Source organism: Dysidea avara, chromosome 7 (genome assembly GCF_963678975.1).
Source record: "Dysidea avara chromosome 7, odDysAvar1.4, whole genome shotgun sequence".
Taxonomy (NCBI): domain Eukaryota; kingdom Metazoa; phylum Porifera; class Demospongiae; order Dictyoceratida; family Dysideidae; genus Dysidea; species Dysidea avara.
Window position 1 is genome coordinate 20,433,522 of NC_089278.1, and position 19,103 is coordinate 20,452,624.

Consider the following 19,103-nt stretch of genomic DNA (forward strand, 5'->3'; position numbering starts at 1 on the left):
CCTAAATATTTTGAGAGAAAATTTTCACTGATTTCGCGGTTATGGGGGTTATCAGCGAAAATTTTAGCCTTGAAATATTTAGACTTCCATATCAAGACACACGGTAGTGTGTCGTGCGGCCCAAGAAGCCGGCGCGCCACACCGTGAGTATATTTGTGACTGTATTTTGGAAAAACGATCCAAATCGCACATTAGAAGTTCCGAGATAAACGGTTTTAAAGAATTGAAGCCAGCATAACTCTCCAAGGATAGCAAGCACGTGTATGAAATTTACACAAAAGATGCATCAATCTGTTACCTTTCAAGCCACTTCCAGTACTTGTAGCTGCTTGTACAGTTTTCCGCCAAATAAGATAGAAAATCTGAGCAGTTGGACGAGCGAAGTAGTATCACGAGTGCTCACAAAGGGGTGGAGGCTGAGGGGTGGAGGCTGGGGGGTGGAGGCTGAGGGGTGGAGGCTGAGGGGTGGAGGCTGAGGGGTGGAGGCTGAGGGATGGAGGCTGAGGGGTGGAGGCTGGGGGGTGGAGGCTGGGGGGTGGCGGGGAGGGCAAGAGATAGACCTCAAAATGGAGGCAGACCACGATTGGAGTCCAGACACGAGATTACAGGGCTGTGCTGGCTCCTTAGTGGCTGATATGTAGCAAAATCAACAGAGAACACGTCTGGCCAACATTATAAGGCTGTCCACCAGTAAACCACTGATTCTTGCCAAGCCAGGTCCTTCACAAGGCCTGAAACCGCCATTTGAGCACTCCACACCACCCAGAAAAGACGTGTGTAATAACCAGCCTCGTGTAGTTTGAGTAGTGCTGAGGGTCAAAACTTGTAGTACGATAGTGTAGCTATCCACTGGTGGTGTTAGTTTGATTTTGCCTGATGTGCGATTTGGATCGGTTCTGTAAAATCTGGTCACATTTACAGGAAGAAAGTAAACGCGATTTTCACACATTTGTAGCTCTGTGATTCCTTATCCGATTAAAACCAAAGTTGCTACAGAAGTGCCGGCTAGGTAGGGGAGTCCACATTCCAAATTTGAAGAAACTCGCTCCAGCCATTTCCGAGATACGAGCGGCCAAAGTTTGGTTTTTTTTCTTTTCTTCGTTGTTTTTCTTCTTTTCGCACACTTTGCAAAATCGGCCATAAAACACGAATTCGTGCTCCAATCGGGCTGACATTTGGCACACGTAAAGGGCTCATGAAGGCGAATCTCAGTACCAAGTTTGGTAGGAATCCGATGAACATTCACGGAGTTATGACCGATTATTTGCGTAAAATTAGGTCGAAGGTCTGTCACGCCCACAGGGTAAATCGCTTGAAGGAATCAGCTGAAAATTGCTATGTAGATGGAGTAACTATCGTAGGAGTGCCTTTTTATGGTTTGGAAGGAATCCAGTTAAAGACCATCGAGATATGACACAAAACCCAACCTGTGTCAAAATTACACGATCGATTTTTATGAATAAAAAAACTATTAGTTTTCACGCCTACCAGGCAAACCGCTTAGAGCAGTAAGCTGAAAATCGGTGTGTAGCTGGAATAATTATCATAGAAAGTCCTTGCAGTAGTACAGAAGTATCGGATTACAAACCACTGAGTTATGATTCCAAAGCCAACTACGTGTAGCATATGCGAGATCGAGATACTCTAATAGAACAGTCACCCTAATAGAGCATTCAGCTAAGTTTATAATTTACTCCATTATTACATTGCAAATTATTCTGTAGGGAGTTCAGCTACAAACAAGTCACCCTGTAGTCAGATCAGCTAGAAGAAGGTACCTAATAGAGAGTTCAGCTACAAAGAAACCATCATGTAGAGAGTTCAGCTGTAAACAAATCACCCTGTAGAGAATTCAGCTACAAACAAATTGACCTGTAGAGAGATCAGCTAGAAGAAGTTACCTTGTAGAGAGTTCAGTTACAAAGAAACCATCGTGTAGAGAGTTCAGCTGCAAACAAATCTCCCAGTAGAAAGTTCCACTATGAACAGATCACCCTGTAGAGAGTTCAGCTAGAAGCAAGTCATCCTGTAGAGAGATCAGCTAGAAGAAGTCACCTTGTAGAGAGTTCAGCTACAAAGAAACCACCATGTAAGATAGTTCAGCTGCAAACAAATCACCTGTAAAGAGTTCAGCTAGAAAGAAGTCAACTTGTAGAGAGATCAGCTAGAAACAAGTCATCCTGTAGAGAGTTCAGCTAGAAGAATTACATTGTAGAGAGTTCAGCTACAAAGAAACTACCATGTAAAGAGTTCAGCTGCAAACAAATCGCCCTGTAGAGAATTTAGCTACAAACAATTCACCCTGTAGAAAGATCAGCTAGAAGAAGTTACCTTGTAGAGAGTTCAGCTACAAACAAGTCATCCGGTAGAGAGATCAGCTAGAACGATCACCTTGTAGAGAGTTCAGTTACAAAGAAATCACCCTGCTTCATATTTTCTTCTTCCTGTGGTAAAGAAAAAAATGATAGGTTAAAAAGCCCTAAAGCTGGCCATAGGCCGGCTTTGGGGTATACAAATACAAAAAGAAGTGAAATCTAAATAAATCCAAAACAGCCAAGCTGTAAAAAAAGAGTGCGGCCCTCAGAAAGGCTATGGTGAAAAAGATGTGAAATCCAAGGTGGCGGCCAAGAAATGGCTGTGATGGTAGGTTAATGGTAAAAATTTTAATAACAACAATTCAGTGAATTTGGTGCCGCTTGGTCTTGGCACAAAATTCACCTGAATTGTCGTTATTACAATTTTTACCATTAACCTACCATCACAGCCATTTCTTGGCCGCCACCTTGGATTTCACATCTTTTTTCACCATAGCCTTTCTGAGGGCCGCACTCTTTTTTTACAGCTTGGCTGTTTTGGATTAGATAGTCTAATACATTTGGGAGACTTTGCAAATCCACGAAATTTTTATTTTTAGCAACATTGCTCAACCTCGAAATATTTGCCCCTCAAAATATTTAGGCTATATGGTAGTTAAAGTATTTAAAATCTTCTTCATCTTTTTCTTCTTCCTGTGGTAAAGACAAAAAAATAGGCTAATAAAGCCCCAAAGCTGGCCTAGGCCGGCTTTGGGGTATTCAAATACAAAAAGAAGTGAAATCTAATCCAAAACAGCCAAGCTGTAAAAAAAGAGTGTGGCCCTCAAAAAGGCTATGGGAAAAAAGATGTGAAATCCAAGGTGGCAGCCAAGAAATGGCTGTGATGGTAGGTTAATGGTAAAAATTTTAACAACGACAATTCAGGTGAATTTTGTGCTAAGACCAAGTGGCACCAAATTCACCTGGATTATTGCTATAAATTTTTTACCATTAACCTACCATCACAGCCATTTCTTGGCCGCCACCTTGGATTTCACATCATTTTTCACCATAACCTTTTTGAGGGCTGCACTCTTTTTTTACAGCTTGGCTGTTTTGAATTATATATTTATTACTGTGTAGAGCCTCCACCAGGGAGTATAAGGCACAGGAAAATTATAATTTTGCACAATAGATTGGATGATTAGCTACAAATTAGTTTAATAAATTATATGAAGTTTATCAACTGGTTAAATCTCTCTAGTGTTGTTCCTGCTACATCAGAGGGTAAGTTGTTCCATAACTTTATTGCTGATGGGAAGGAGCGTAGATGACAGTCTGTTCTTGATAAGGGTCCCATGTAGCAGAATTGATGGCCTCGAGTTGTGGTATAATTTTTGTTAGTTGTATACTGTACGTACCCTAGGAGATTTTAAAAGTGTTATTATCCGATACTTAATCTGAGAGCATTTTAAGGTTGTTTGCAGTTTTTAAAATGGAAGAATATTACATATTAAACAATCTTGAGATAGAATCTGAGAGCATTTTAAAGTTTTCTGTGTCATTTTAAAAACAAGCTTAATCCTTAAAGCCACATAAAACTTCACAAAATGCATGCACCACATTTGCATAAGCCACAATAGTGGCTACTGCTATTGATTGATCGATAACTCATATATGGAAGGTCATACAGACATGAAATTACAAGTTTCAGAATGCTGACATCACAAAGAATAAAATGGTGTACAAGTTTTACTGATTCTGATGTTTCTTCACTATGTTATGACGGTTTAAACACAGGGGTGTAAATTCGCGTCATGTTTTAGAGAAGATTTCTTTGAGGTTTGTAAGTGCTGTGGACTCTAGTCATGTGGAAGATATTTCTGTCGTAACTTACTCTCTGCTACTACTATCACAGCTGCTTATTCTGATTCCCTTTGTGATACCAATTTGACTCAACACATTACTGAACCATTCAGAGTTACTGCAATGTCTGCTACTCTTATTGACCATATCATTACTACTCCCAATGTTACAATCAATTCTCTGCTTCAATTTATTGGTTTGAGTGACCACTTAGTGCAGTTCTTGGATGCCAATGTTCCAGTTGTATGCCCTAAACCAATCGCTGTTTATATACGTTCATTTCGATCATGTGATTGGGATGCTATTAGAGAATTCCTTGCTAATACACCATGGCATGTTATGGATGTCTTTGATATAGAAGATAAGTGGCACTTTTTCAAGTCCTGTTTCAGTGTACTCAATCAATATGCTTCTTTTAAGCCTGGTTTTCTAAAGGACCAACACCATGGATGACTTCAGAGCTGTTTTTATCTATCAAAGAAAAGAACAAAGCTAAACAGCGTGCATCTAAGACCCATTCTACTCATGACATATCTGTATACAAACGACTTAAAAGACATCCATTTATGAAGCAAAGCTTTATTATCTGAAAACACTAGTAAAACAGTCAAAGTCTGATCCACATCTATCCAGCCAGCTCTGGAGTAGTGTCAATGATATTATAGGTAGACCTAAGATTCGTGATTCTGGTATAAGTAGCACCATTTCTCCAGATTCACTCAACAAGTTTTTCTGTACTGTTGCAGTTTCTGATGCTCATCAAACAGCTGACCACTTCATGACTCCATCTTCTTCACCACCTTCTGAGCCCTTCAAATTTTCCACTATTTGTTCTGATATTGTATACCGTATGCTTAATCATCTTGATATTCATAAGTCTACAGGCCCAGATGGTCTCTCAGCACGTTTCTTAAAAGAAGTTTAAGTGAGATAGCCAAACCTCTGACTAAGCTTTAAGCTATACAATGCATCCTTACAGTGTGGATCTATTCCTAGTGATTGGAAAAGAGCAGTGTTACAGCTGTTCATAACTATGGATGTAGAGATGATCCTTTAAACTTCAGACCAATTTCTATTGTCTCTATTATTGCTAAAACTTTAGAGAAGCTTGTTGCCTCCCAACTTAGTGCTTTCTTTGAACAGTTTCAACTTTTGAGTCAATATCAGGGAGCTTATCATGCAGGTAGATCTACTGAGCAGATTCTCTTATTTGCTATGTACTCTATCACAGCCTTAGATGCTGGTCAAGTAGTATGTACTGTTTTTCTGGATCTCAGAAAGGCATTCGATTCTGCACTATGCTCTTGAAGTGGTTATGTGTCTTAGGTGTTCGTGATCTTGACTGGCCTGGTTCACTAATCAATACCGTGTGTCGTGCGTCCCAAGAAGCCGGCGCGTAACACCCGTGAGTATATTGACAGGAAGAAAGAAAACGCAATTTTCGCACCTCCGTAGCTCTGTGCTTCCTTGATGAAACAAGACGATTTTTGCTGTGGAAATGCCCTCCAACTGCAGCACTCTACATTCCAAATTTGAGCGAAATCGCTTCGCGCGTTCCCGAGATATGCGACTTCAAAAATTGGCTCAGTTTCTTCGTTTTTTTTTTCTTCTTATTTTTCTTTTTCTTGTCGCACACTTACAAAATCTGCTATAAAACGCGAACGCCATATCCGATTGCCTTAAAATTTGGCACACAGAAGGGGAATATAAAGGCGCATCTTGGTACCAAATTTGGCTGGAATACGATAAACAGGCAAAGAGTTATGAGCGATTATTCACGAAAAATAACACCAATATGTTGTCACGCCTACAGGGTAAACCGCGCATGGGAAGAAGCTGAAACTCGGTGGGTGAATAGGTTAACTATTGAACCTCAAACCTTTTGTGGTTTGAAAGAAATCGAGCTAAAAACCAGGAAGATACAACGAATAAACCAACAGTGTGTAACAATTACGCAATCGAGATCAGCTAATAAAAAAAACCACTGCTTGCCACGCCTACCAGATAAACCGCTTGGGGCAATGCTTTGAAAATCGTTGTACAGATGGAGTAATCATCTTAGAAAGGCTCATCAATAGTGTAGAAGAATCAGACTTAAAGCCACGGAGTTATAACACGAAATCCAACTTGATGCAGCAAGTGCGAGATCGAGATACTCTAATAGAGCAGTCATCCTAATAGAGCAGTCACCCTGAAGAGAATTCAAGAGATCAGCTAGAAATAAGAAACCTGTATAGAGATCAGTTACACACAAGTCACCCTGTAGAGAGATCAGCTAGAAGAAGTTACCTTGTAGGGAGTTCATGCAACTATGGAAAGAGATAGTTCAGCTAGAAAAATCACCTTGTAGAGTTCAGCTACAAAGAAACCACCATGTAGAGAGTTCAGCTACAAACAAATCGCCCTGTGGAGAGATCAATAGAAGAAGTTACCTTGCAGAGAGTTCAGCTACAAAGAAACCATCTTGTAGAGAGTTCAGCTTCAAACAAATCACCCTGTAGAAAGATCAGCTAGAAGAGGTCACCTTGTAGAGAGTTCAGTTACAAAAAAACCACCATGTAGAGAGCTCAGCTACAAACTAGTGACCTTGTAGAGACATCAGCTAGAAGAAGTTACCTTGTAGAGAGTTCATCTACAAAGAAACCATTCTTTAAAGAGCTCAGCTGCAAACAAACCGCTTGTACAGAATTCAGCTACAAATAAATCACCCTGTAGAAAGATGAGCTAGAAAAAGTTACCTTGTAGAGAGTTCAGTTACAAAGAAACCACCATGTAGAGAATTCAGCTATAAACTAGTGACCCTGTAAAGACATCAGCTAGAAGAAGTTACCTTGAGAGAGTTCAGCTACAAAGAAACCATTATTTAAAGAGCTCAGCTGCAAACAAATCACCTATACAGAATTCAGCTACAAACAAATCACCATGTAGAGAGATCAGCTAGAAGAAGTTAACTTGTAGAGAGTTCAGCTACAAAGAAACCATCATTTAGAGAGTTCAGCTTCAAACAAATCACCTGTAGAGAGTTCAGCTACAAACAAATCTCCCTGTAGAGAGATCAGCTAGAAGAAGTTACCTTGTAGATCGTTCAGCTACAAACAAATCACCCTGTAGAGAGATCAGCTAGAAGAAGTTACCTTGTAGAGAGTTCAGCAACAAAGAAACCACCATGTAGAGAGTTCAGCTGCAAAGAAATCACCCTGTATAAAATTCTGCCACGAACAAATTGCCCTGTAGAAAGATCAGTTAGAAGAAGTTACCTTGTAGAGAGTTCAGCTACAAAGAAACCATTTTGTAAAGAGCTCAGCTGCAAACAAATCACTTGTACAGAATTCAGCTACGAACAAATCACCCTGTAGAGAGATCAGCTAGAAGAAGTTACCTTGTACATAGTTCAGCTACAAACAAATATCCCTGTAGAGAGATCAGCTAGAAGAAATTACCTTGTAGAGAGTTCAGCTACAAAGAAAACACCATGTAGAGAGTTCAGCTGCAAAGAAATCACCCTGTAGAAAATTCTGCCAGAAACAAATTGCCCCGTAGAAAGATCAGTTAGAAGAAGTTACCTTGTAGAGAATTCAGCTACAAAGAAACCATTCTGTAAAGAGCTCAGCTGCAAACAAATCACCTGTACAGAATTCAGCTACAAACAAATCACCCTGTAGAGAGATCAGCTAGAAGAAGTTAACTTGTAGAGAGTTCAGCTACAAAGAAACCATCATTTAGAAAGTTCAGTTACAAAAAAATCTCCCTGTAGAGAGATCAGCTAGAAGAAGTTACCTTGTAGAGAGTGAAGCTACAAACAAATCACCCTATTGAAAGATCAGCTAGAAGAAGTCACCTTGTAGAAAGTTCAGTTACAAAGAAACCACCATGTAGAGAGTTCAGCTACAAACTAGCTACCTTGTAGAGACATCAGCTAGAAAAGTTACCTTGTAGAGAGTTCAGCTACAAAGAAACCATTCTGTAAAGAGCTCAGCTGCAAACAAATCACCTGTACAGAATTCAGCTATGAACAAATCATCCTGTAGAGAGATCAGCTAGAAGAAGTTACCTTATAGATAGTTCAGCTACAAACAAATCACCTTGTAGAGAGTTCAGCTACAAAGAAACCATCATGTAGAGAGTTCAGCTGCAAAGAAATCACCCTGTAGAAAATTCTGCCAGAAACAAATTGCCCTGTAGAAAGATCAGTTAGAAGAAGTTACCTTTTAGAGAGTTCAGCTACAAAGAAACCACCTGTACAGAATTCAGCTACAAACAAATCACCTGTACAGAATTCAGCTACAAACAAATCACCTGTAGAGAGTTCAGCTACAAACAAATCTCCTTGTAGAGAGATCAGCTAGAAGAAGTTACTTTGTAGATAGTTCAGCTACAAACAAATCACCCTGTAGAAAGATCAGTTAGAAGAAGTTACTTTGTAGAGAGTTCAGCTACAAAGAAACCATTCTGTAAAGAGCTCAGCTGCAAACAAATCACCTGTAAAGAATTCAGCTACAAACAAATCACCCTGTAGAGAGATCAGCTAGAAGAAATTACCTTGTAGAGAGTTCAGCTACAAAGAAACTATCATGTAGAGAGTTCAGCTGCAAAGAAATCACCACTGCCCAAATTTCAAGGCAATAGCTCTTTCCAATCTGAAGTTATCAATTGTCAAAGTTGGCAAATTGGATGTGTGTGGAAGACTCCTTTTCGCAAATCCGATCACATATGTATTATATATATATAATTTGTACATTTACTGATAAAATATTTAAAGTACATCTACTTCATCTTTTCGTCTTCCTGTAGTAAAGAAAAGAAAAAAAACATAGGTTAATAAAGTCCCAAAGCTGGCCATAGGCTGGCTTTGGGGTATACAAATACAAAAAGAAATGAAATCTAATCCAAAACAGCCAAGCTGTAAAAAAAGTGTGCGGCCCTCAGAAAGGCTATGGTGAAAAAAGATGTGAAATCCAAGGTGGCGGCCAAGAAATGGCTGTGATGGTAGGTTAATGGTAAAAATTTTAATAACGACAATTCAGGTGAATTTTTGTGCCGCTTCACAAAATTTACCTGAATTGTCATTATTAAAATTTTTACCATTAACCTACCATCACAGCCATTTCTTGGCCGCCACCTTGGATTTCACATCTTTTTTCACCATAGCCTTTCTGAGGGCCGCACACTTTTTTTACAGCTTGGCTGTTTTGGGTTAGATTATCTTTCTCATCGTATACAACGTGTCCGACATAATGACATAATGTCATCTTGGTCTCCTGTCAAGGGTGGCATTCCACAGGGCACATTAATGAGATGCCCTTGTTTGCCACACATAGTAGATTACTACAGTTTGCTGATGATACTATACTGATACGTTCCGGTGAAACCCATGAAGTTGTGAAGGAAAGGCTGAGTGATGATCTACAGAGGCTCTAGGCATGATTATATCAAGCAGAATGAAAGTGAATGTTAATAAATCAAGTGTCATGTGGTTTACTCGAAAACATGTATCTAGTGTAGTTCCACCTACAATCCTCATTGATGATCATCTGCTTAAGGAAGTGCATAAACAAAAGTATTTAGGAAGTATTTTTGATAAAAATTTACAATGGGGTCCTCAGCTGAGTTGAACTGTCTCATACTACCTACATTTACTTAGCCTCCACCAGAAATCTTAAATGTTTGATGTTCTTAAGATGCTGACAGAGTCATAGTTATTTCTAGGATTGATTAAGCCATACCTGTGTGGGGTCCTCCTCTTAACCAGTCACAGTTAGCATGTCTACAAATATTGTAGAACAGTGTTACTAAATTTTTAAGGAAATATGATCACATTTCAAACCACCATCAACAATTAAACCGGTCGCCTGTGTCTGATCAAATTAAGCTTAAATCTACTTGTGTCATGTTTCGTTACTTTCATAGAAACACTAAGCCATACTTGGTTCTTGATCCACCAATCCTATGTGGACTACAATACAGATATAACACATGTTGCAAGGACAGCTTTGCTAATCTGCAAACTTGTAATATCTCAAACACCAAAAATTTTCTTTAATCATCTGCCACTTCTTGGTGAAGTTCTCTCACTGCTGTAACACCTGTTACTTACAACTATAATGAATTCATATCCTCTGCCAAGGACTTTTACCTAAAGTAATTATTTGTAATATAGCTAGCTATTTAGTTTTGTATGTGTTTTGCATGGTGTGTATTGGTGTGCTGTATGTGTGTGTGCTCTAGTGGGGAAAAACAGCTATTGCCGACAACCATGACAGTAAACTATAAATCAATCAATCAAGTTGATACGCATAGTTCAAGTGCTTTCAGCAAGTTCCTCAAGATTAGTCATCTTCACAAGCAAAGCGTTCGAGTGAGCTGATTACAATTCTTGCCAATTAGGGACAGATTTTCAACTGAAACCAGATAAAGAAGAGAGTGAAACTCAAGGAGAAACAGTACTAACTGTTTTATTATTTTTATCTGTAAGTATATAACACTTTCTGTTATGAAAACAGTTGTTGGTAAACATCATGCATTTTCCATGCGTTTTTTTAATATTGCCACTATGGTGGCTTATGCGGCTTTAAGGGTTAACCTATAAGTTTAGAGTAGTAGTCACTCACAAATTTAGAAGGTGAGTCAGAGATTTTAGGGGGGGGGGGGGTGACATTCCCCCTCCCCAAACAGCCCTAGAATAAATACTGCTACACATACTGCATTAGAACTGAAGGAATGGCACCAGATTTATTCTTTTCATCTGAACACGTGCCCCAAAAAACAATTACTGCATTAGCAAAGCAGCTGTTATAGATTTGTTTTCAGCTATGCTACAAACTAAGAACACTAGGAGAAGGACCTCTGCAATCAATCCAGTCACAACAGAAAACGTGGACAATTCCCATCAAACATAGGGAAGCCATCATGTGGCACTACCACGAATTGAGACCTCGCACTGTCAGTAAAGATAAATGGAACACAAAGAAAGACACAGTTACGTAAGTCCATGAAGCATGCATTGTACATACTGCAGTATGCCTAAAGGCACCTTGAACAGTGAAACATCAAGCCCAAATCCTTAGCCATTATCGAGTTACGCTTGTCTAAAGGCATTAGTTGGTCAATCAGTCAAGCAGTAAAAAATTTCACTAAAATATATATAAATTTTTAAAAACTTTGTAACAACTTTTTGGAAGCATTTCAGGTTGTACTAAAGCTTTTGGGCTTGGTTATACCTACCCAATACTGCCAAGGCGTCATTAAGGTATGGAGATATTTTTAGCCAGAAAAGCTCAAACTTTCATACTATGATGACAAATAAAGTAAGAACTGTCTATCTGATAACACCGGTGATGAAATGAGTATGAGAGGTCCAGTGTGACTGGAAGCAAGTAGAAAATTAAGCAATGGCTTAATTCTGCAGATAATATTTGAGTGGGGAGTGTTGTAATCTCCATTGTGAGAGATAAGTACCTGATGATGTCATAACTCAAACTAACTTTTACTCTAATTAATGTACAACTATGTTTTAGGCAGGACTGTTGTAACACTTTTTTCTTGTAGTTAATATTGTGATAAGATGAATTGTGAACCAGCATGCTCTGACATTCTACACAGGTGCCGATAATCATTGCTCCTATAACCTTGATTCATTTGCAGGCAAAGCATTGGAGAAATATGATGGCTGTAAACAAAACCATGGACATTGCAACTGATCCTGTTCATATATGTATGTACTTCACAAAAAAACACAGTGCACACAAACCACATACTGTACATACATTTAACTCATTGAATTCCTTTTCCAGGGTTTCTTTATTAGCTACAGTTTGCTTCAATGCTGCCTCCATCTTGTCTAACTCAGTGACCTGATCATTAATGAACTCCTCTAACTCTGCTATCCTGTCCTCTCTCTCTTTGTAGCCAGTCTGATAATGTAGAGATGAGTGATGCATACATACATACACATTACGTATGTATGCATACACTGATATGTGGTACTGTCATTGGTTTGTCATTTAAACTTTTTTTTTATTGTACTGTTTCCATGGATAAGTGAGACTATGACATGACTCAGTTAAACAATAAGAAACTTACTTCCATTTGCTTCACTGTGTCTTTGAGTTTCTTCCCAATGGATTGATTGACTGTACTCAACTCCTGTATTGTGGTTCCCATCTGCTTCATTTCATCCTCCCGTTGCTTAAGTTTCTCTTCTAGCTTTGCAACAATCCTCTGCATATTTTCAGGCTGCATAATAGCACACAGGAGATGAGATATAAAATGTATGTACATGTCTATGTGACTGAATTTATGGAAGTGTGCAATATTCACACATTAAGCTAGACACAGATTCCAAACTTATATCTATGTATGCACATACGTACTCATACTTACAGGCATTTGCTGTAGTGTTTCCTTGTTTTTCTTTTCATCAGTTCTACTTATTTGAATTTCTTTCAGTCTAGCCTCCATCTTTTCTATTTCACTCCTATGGTCTTTAAAACTGCTCTCTAATTCTCTGATCTTCTCCTCCTTCTCCTAAGCATTGACAAAAATTTCATCATAACAAATACAGGTAAAGGTACTGAATAGGGGTAGTTCTAGAAAGTTTGCAGACTGGTTTTCAACTCTAAGATAGAAAAGTTATCAGGGACAAAGTCCATACTGAGAAACTGTAATTACAGTCTATGCATGGTTAAAATTACCATAACAAATGGTTTCACAGTTGAATCTTACCATTCTGGAAAAATTTGATGCCTTATTGAGAAGTTGTAGGAGCTATAACAGCTAAACTGATGATTACTATTAAAGGCACTTAATACACTTCAAGGTGCAGGACAAGAGATTCTGCGGTGTAGATAAGTTATTTATGTAATTTGATCACTAAAGATTACTTGATAAACTATCTTTTTAGTAATAAATCTGGCTTTAGATTTAAACTTTGATGAAGTTTCATCTTTTTAGTTTAAAAGAATTACTGGTTTCTGGAAACTGGTGAAACCCTCCTAGAACTGCATCTGGTATTGATGACTAATCACACATCCACAGCAAGAAAATTATGTATCATGATTGTACAATATTCGCCAAACGCTCGGATTATCACATAATCACTCCCTGTATACGCACGATTCCTCGAGAATAACTTTTCATCAATGAATGGGATGAATAATCGGAAGGCGTTTCCGCATTACCTCTGTTTTCGATTATGGTTTACAATAATTTAATGAATATAAAGAGCGCGGTTATACAGAGTGGCCGCAAGAGTGCCAGCAAGTCGCGAGGCCAGTCGTGATAGTGGAAATCTCCCTCCTCCTTATTGTCCTCATTGCAGTGGGTACGTTTCAAGGGCTACGCTATATCGCCACCGATTGAAGTACTACGACCACGTACCTTACCAACAAGTGAACAACACGTGGCAGACCTGTACAGGTGGTGTTTCCACCGAGGCTTTGTCTGATGGACATGCACCCGTTGTGGACAGTAGCAGTGGGATCAGAGTACGTACGTAAGTATAATTAATATTTTAGGTTCTGTCCGCATGATTGCTGCACTCAGTCTTGCTTCGCTTCCTTTGTATGCAGAGATGCTAACCTCTCAACAATTTTAGGAGTGAAACCTCAAATACTACCAGCAATGTGGACTAGACTCGAGTGCAGCTCGAGTATTTTTGGTTGTCATTGTTATTAGCACTTTACAGTGACCAGCACTGAAGGTCTGACAGCAACATGCATGTTGGTATTGAAGACCAAAAAAAAAGTACATTAAGCACAAGGCTAATTATTAAGCAGATCAGGTTATTATATTATTCTTATTAGGCCACTCCAATTGGTAATTATGTTTCTGGTCCTTTGAAAATCAGTTTTAGGTGCGGGCGGGCGGAATTCAGCAACAAAGCAACAATGAAATAACTGCTCCATTAGAGTATTTTTGTGATTTACTGACTGTTCTATTAGAGTATATCGATCCGTACTATGCACTTCGCCCATTTTCTTCTTGCAGGTTGCAGGTTTTCACTGATAAAATACAAATCATGGCACTTAGATAGTTAGATTTAGCATACTTGTTGCAGCCCAATATTTGTTTCTGAAATCCAGGTTTTTCAAAAAGCTGATGCGGGCATTTTACCCATGTATTTCTGAAATTTCACATTCTCCAAAAAAGGATGCGGGCGGTGGACCAGAAACATAATTACCAATTGGAGTGGCTTTATCCTCTTTACCAGTTAGGCACTGGAGGGTGTACACAGAAGGCAGAGTCTGTACGAGGTGTTTACCTATAGCCAAGGAGCCTAAACAAAAATCTTTGAACTAAATATCCTAAAGTGAAGCAGGACAGATATCTAGAGGGGTTGAAAAAAGCCAACTCCATCGTGACTTGATCTGCAGGTGTGATAACTAAGCTGAAAGAGTGAGAAACAGAGGGTTAGGCGTGAGAGTGTGAGATTACTAGCCAAAGAGTGAGACTCACGCCTAATGCGTAAAAGCTGGCATGTCTGTTATATGCTTGAAACAGAGCTACATCTGTTGCTATATCCATGTAGACCCCAAAAGAATGAAACTTAATTACAACATTGTAGATAAATAAGGCAAGCCAACAACATCTTCCCCTTCCCTGGCCCCTTCCAACATACACTTATCTCATAAACCAGTGCACAAAATATTTAGTCTGGAGTGGCCACCCCTTAGCTAGGTATCATTGTAAATGTTCTGAGTGATTCACCATGCCTTAGCACGTATCTGCTCTACCAATCTGCATAGCTCAGATCAGCTAGCAGGTGATTATCTTAATATGGTATGTACTAGCGGACAAGTCCTGGAAATATCACTAAAATTCTTCACCATTACCACGAGCATTCGATTGTTGCTTGTAGCCAAAACCTGCCAATAACATATGATGACCATCTACCATGTCAAAATATTACGGTGAAGTTGAACTACACTTGTTTAATTAGTTGTATGTATATAGGCTACTAATAATTTGTGCAGCATGTGTTAATCACGAGTCTTAGTGTATATGGCTGCAAGGTATGCCAATAAATCATTTAAAACGTTACCTCGCTCTCACTTGTCTTCAGTGGTGATATAGCACTAGGCTTCAGCCCATGCTATATTCTATATCCATCTCAGCCGAGTGCCACCTGCTTTATTTTCCACAGCAATGCTTTAATAATAATATTATATTTATTGTACAGTGTGAGTTACTGTGTGTTACTCCATTTTCCCACTGGTCCCAAACTCAAATGTGTGTTACTCCCTTTTCCCACTGGCCCCTTCAATTACATATGTACTTCGTTTACTGGTGTTTGTTTATGTACCTCTTCAAAAATGCTGACAAGCATACCATGGGTGACACTGCACCTGTGATTTTGCAATGTGAGTTTCACTTATTGTGACAGTACAGATGTAAATGCTTTACTTACTTGTTACAAAAGTAAAATATTTTCGTTTACTTATCAGGAAATGGGCATGTCTGCGAATGACAGTACACCGATGATTTTACAGTGTAAGTACTATATACTGTAGTACCTTTTGAGGTAGTAGCTACTTGCATGCAGAGGGAGACACTATAAACTTTACCTACGCTAGTGTTTGTTGTACCTTTTATAGCATTATGCAAATTTCTTTCTGCTTGTACCATTTTTTTACACTTGGGTGACTGCCCTCAAGGACTTGCCATTTCCTAGCTATCCACACTGAGATAATGTGCTGTATTTCCTTATAAAAGCTAAGCTTTATTTACTAGCATTTTGTTCCTGGCCTATAGCAAACAGGACCTTTTTAGAAACCACACTAGGGTGATAAGATGCTGGGTGTTTATTATCATAGTATAACATGGTGTGTTGCCTAGCTAAACAAGTGTAGTCCTAAACCTAGAACAGTTCTCTACATGTATGCAAACTTGCATGGACTACTCACATGATTGCTCACAGACCTTCATTCCTTAGCTGGCTCTACACTACTAGCTTAAGTGACCGATTATCGAACAAAGTGTATACTTTACTTCATAAATATCTCCAGGAAAGTAGTATCAACCTCGACTTTTCACCAGGAGGTAGTGCCTTTCTTGCAGAATACCTCACGTAAGTTTGAGTAATAGTATGCAATTAGTGTCCGTGTTATGAGAGGATTTCTGCATTCCGTAAAATATGAATTATCGAACACCGATACCTATTATCGAACGCCCTTTAAAATGCGTTAATCAATTATTATCAAATGTTTTGCAACTTTTCTACTGTGGTGACTTCAGTGCACCCTACACACTCTTAATTATTATATCAACGTGTTATCTGAAGTACCATGATACTGTAACTGAAGTATAGTTTTGATACAAGCATGCTCTTGTGAGTTACAACAGTGAATCATTTAGTGTAAAATGCGTACAGTGAAAAATCAGCACATTACGACCAATAACACAGTCTTATTATCCTTGTTTACAACAACCCCTTCTGTACAGTCTTCATGGATACATCTTTTACTCAGGTAAATGACAAACGCGCGTGGGGGGGGGGTCAGCCGGATTCCGCCTAAGTCGCACTCGAGTTGTACTTCCTTCACGGCGATTCCTGTGTTCTTTTTCTTCATTTCTTCATCAGTGGTGATGAGTATCAAGACTGCTGTGATGTCCACACATAAACTCTAAAGGATGGAAAGCCCATTAAGAATAGGCTACACTATTGGAATTCTACATATAAACACCTTACGAGTATGCGGAATAAAATTGTAAACTTCCGAATACGTTACGTGATTTTTATGTTCGATAATAGGTACCGTTCGATAATAGGTCACTTACGCTACCAATAATAAATTCTGTCAGTTAATTCATATAAGGAAGTGTAACGAAAACCTTGATAGTATATTGTAGTAAAGGGGATATAAAGTTTAGCTTAGTTGTGAATAGTTTATATACATTGTATGTGACTGAAGTTTGGAGAATCGCCGATATGGGAGCATTTGACACCTAAACTATTTTAATGATCAAATAACAATTTTATAGTGCACATCTACTTGTTAATGGTTTTAAGTCATTATTAATACCTTTAATTACAAGAAAATTCTCTGTGCTCTACTCTTATTTGCAACCCACTAAACATGAAAATTCTAATTATTTCACGTACGCCCAAATTGGTGATTTTCCAAAATTCAGTCACTGGATCTGATATAATGGCACATTTTTCAAATTCTTCATAATTGAATATTTATAATCTACTTAGCCAAGTGTATGCTATAGCTAAGGTTTAGCCTTGTATGCAAACAACTTTTGTAGTTACAACCCTATAAAGTAGCAACAACAGAAGGATTGATTTGTACAACAAGTATTGGAAAAAATAAATTACAGGCACTTACAAGAACGGCTGTAACTTACAAACACAATGCAGTACAGAGTTACAACTTACACCATTGTCTTCGCCATGAATAGGGGAGTCCATTACTTTAGACGTTTACCCTTCTATCACCTTTCTTCACTACATACAGAGACAAAATCGGTGAAGAAAGATCAATCATGTATGATCACTTCAATGTGACGTAAACAATTGCCCACATCTCATGTATCCTTTGATCTACTGTGACAAAACAAAAGATTTTTGAACTCCTTTTGAGTAGGCAAATAAGATAATATCTCCATCGTTGGACCTTTTCTTCACAAAGAACAGTATTTTTAAAAATTATGATTCTTTTCAATTGCACAAATATTTTACCCATGGTTTATACTGAATATTTAGGCTTGCACCATTATGTTGGGTTTCACAGATATTTGAAGATCAACCCAAGTATTGCTCTTCTGTTGTTTCACTGTCCGGGTTTTAATGCATCCCACAACAGTAAGTGCTTTCTGTGTATGCAAGTTTCTTATTGTCACCTGTCCACACATGTTGTAATGGATAAACTTCTAACAACTAACTTAACACTCTGTGTCAGGTCTAAATTGTGTGTAGGATTCTTCAGTGGATACAATGTCAAACGTATCACTTAGGTGCAGCTGAGGTGAGATTATTAGCTCCAGCTTTCATTCTTTTGAGGTTATTTATGTACTGAAAAACCATAGCACTGTATGGCATTACTTGTTGGTGAAAGTGAATAATTTTTGTGCTGATGTTTATAGAAATGGACGTGTCACAGACTATTTGGACAGTGGAACACCGATGACCTTACAAATGTAAGTAATACTTTTTGTAAAAATAGTTTGTGTGTTATTGTTTCTTCATCTTCAGCAGTTGGATGGAATAGTCAGTGTATCCGTGCAGAGTGCAAGCACTACTTGTGTCAAAGAATGTGGGAACATGATTACAATGTAAGTGGTATTACTTGTTAGAGATGATTACCAGTATCTTTTATTCCCTCAGATGTATCATGGGTGAATGGAGTGATGATACAAGATAAAGAAACTTGGATTATTTACAAAAATATTACAATGTCAATTTTTTTAATTTGAATAATAATTATAATTATTGCAGTATAATAATAATAAAAAAAATCCGAATATGCAAACTTTAAAACTGGTTGCAAGGGCAACTAAAAGTGGGTCTCACAGTAAGCAATTGCTACGTATATAGTTTGGTATTTATTTAGCTCTACCTACCTGCAAAAACTGCTGTTGCTATACCAGGCCATTATTTTGTATATAGTTGATTACCTCTGTTGACTCTAGTTGCCAGTATGTTGTTGCAATTAGCACTATCGCAGTTGATGTCTAGTTACCTTTGTTGAATTGACTGTAGCCAGTTACCATAATTATAATTGCCAAGTGTTACATCATCAGTGTATAGCTAGGCTCAGTGTAGTTGACTGTGTTGTAATTACGTACCTCTGCTGACTCAACTTGACTAATTTTTTACACATGTACAGTATAATACATGTAATCACTGCCTCTACTGTCCAGTGTATACCTGGTACTGTAGTCATCCTCTAGATTGCAGTTACCCTCTATACAGTAACCTTAATTATAGTTGACTGTATAGTC

General features: G+C 38.4%; 1 protein-coding gene and 1 long non-coding RNA gene across 12 annotated transcripts in view; one reads left to right on the forward strand and one right to left on the reverse strand.

Moving 5' to 3' along the window:
• The window catches only part of LOC136260757 (golgin subfamily A member 6-like protein 7), a 41,062-nt gene extending 28,359 nt beyond the window's left edge, over positions 1-12,703 (reverse strand). For 3 of the 4 annotated variants that reach the window (XM_066054615.1, XM_066054618.1, XM_066054617.1), the window contains exons 1-3: positions 12,540-12,703; positions 12,240-12,392; positions 11,924-12,070 (exon numbers count right to left, since the gene is read on the reverse strand). In XM_066054615.1, coding sequence (XP_065910687.1) covers positions 11,924-12,070; positions 12,240-12,392; positions 12,540-12,617 — 378 coding nt within the window. In that variant the 5' untranslated portion in view covers positions 12,618-12,703. The remainder of the gene's footprint in view (positions 1-11,923; positions 12,071-12,239; positions 12,393-12,539) is intronic. The other variant, XM_066054616.1, reaches the window with a different exon arrangement.
• Positions 11,557-18,560, forward strand: LOC136260759 (uncharacterized). 8 transcript variants are annotated; one of them, XR_010703663.1, is made up of 6 exons: positions 14,010-15,517; positions 15,602-15,647; positions 16,090-18,192; positions 18,246-18,299; positions 18,355-18,434; positions 18,487-18,559. It is a non-coding gene; the product is annotated as an uncharacterized lncRNA (long non-coding RNA). The 8 variants fall into 8 exon arrangements; XR_010703661.1 differs by lacking the exon at positions 14,010-15,517 and adding an exon at positions 11,557-11,871 and having other exon boundaries at positions 15,602-18,192; XR_010703660.1 differs by lacking the exon at positions 14,010-15,517 and adding an exon at positions 13,233-13,650 and having other exon boundaries at positions 15,602-18,192.
• The last annotated feature ends 543 nt before the right edge of the window (positions 18,561-19,103 follow it).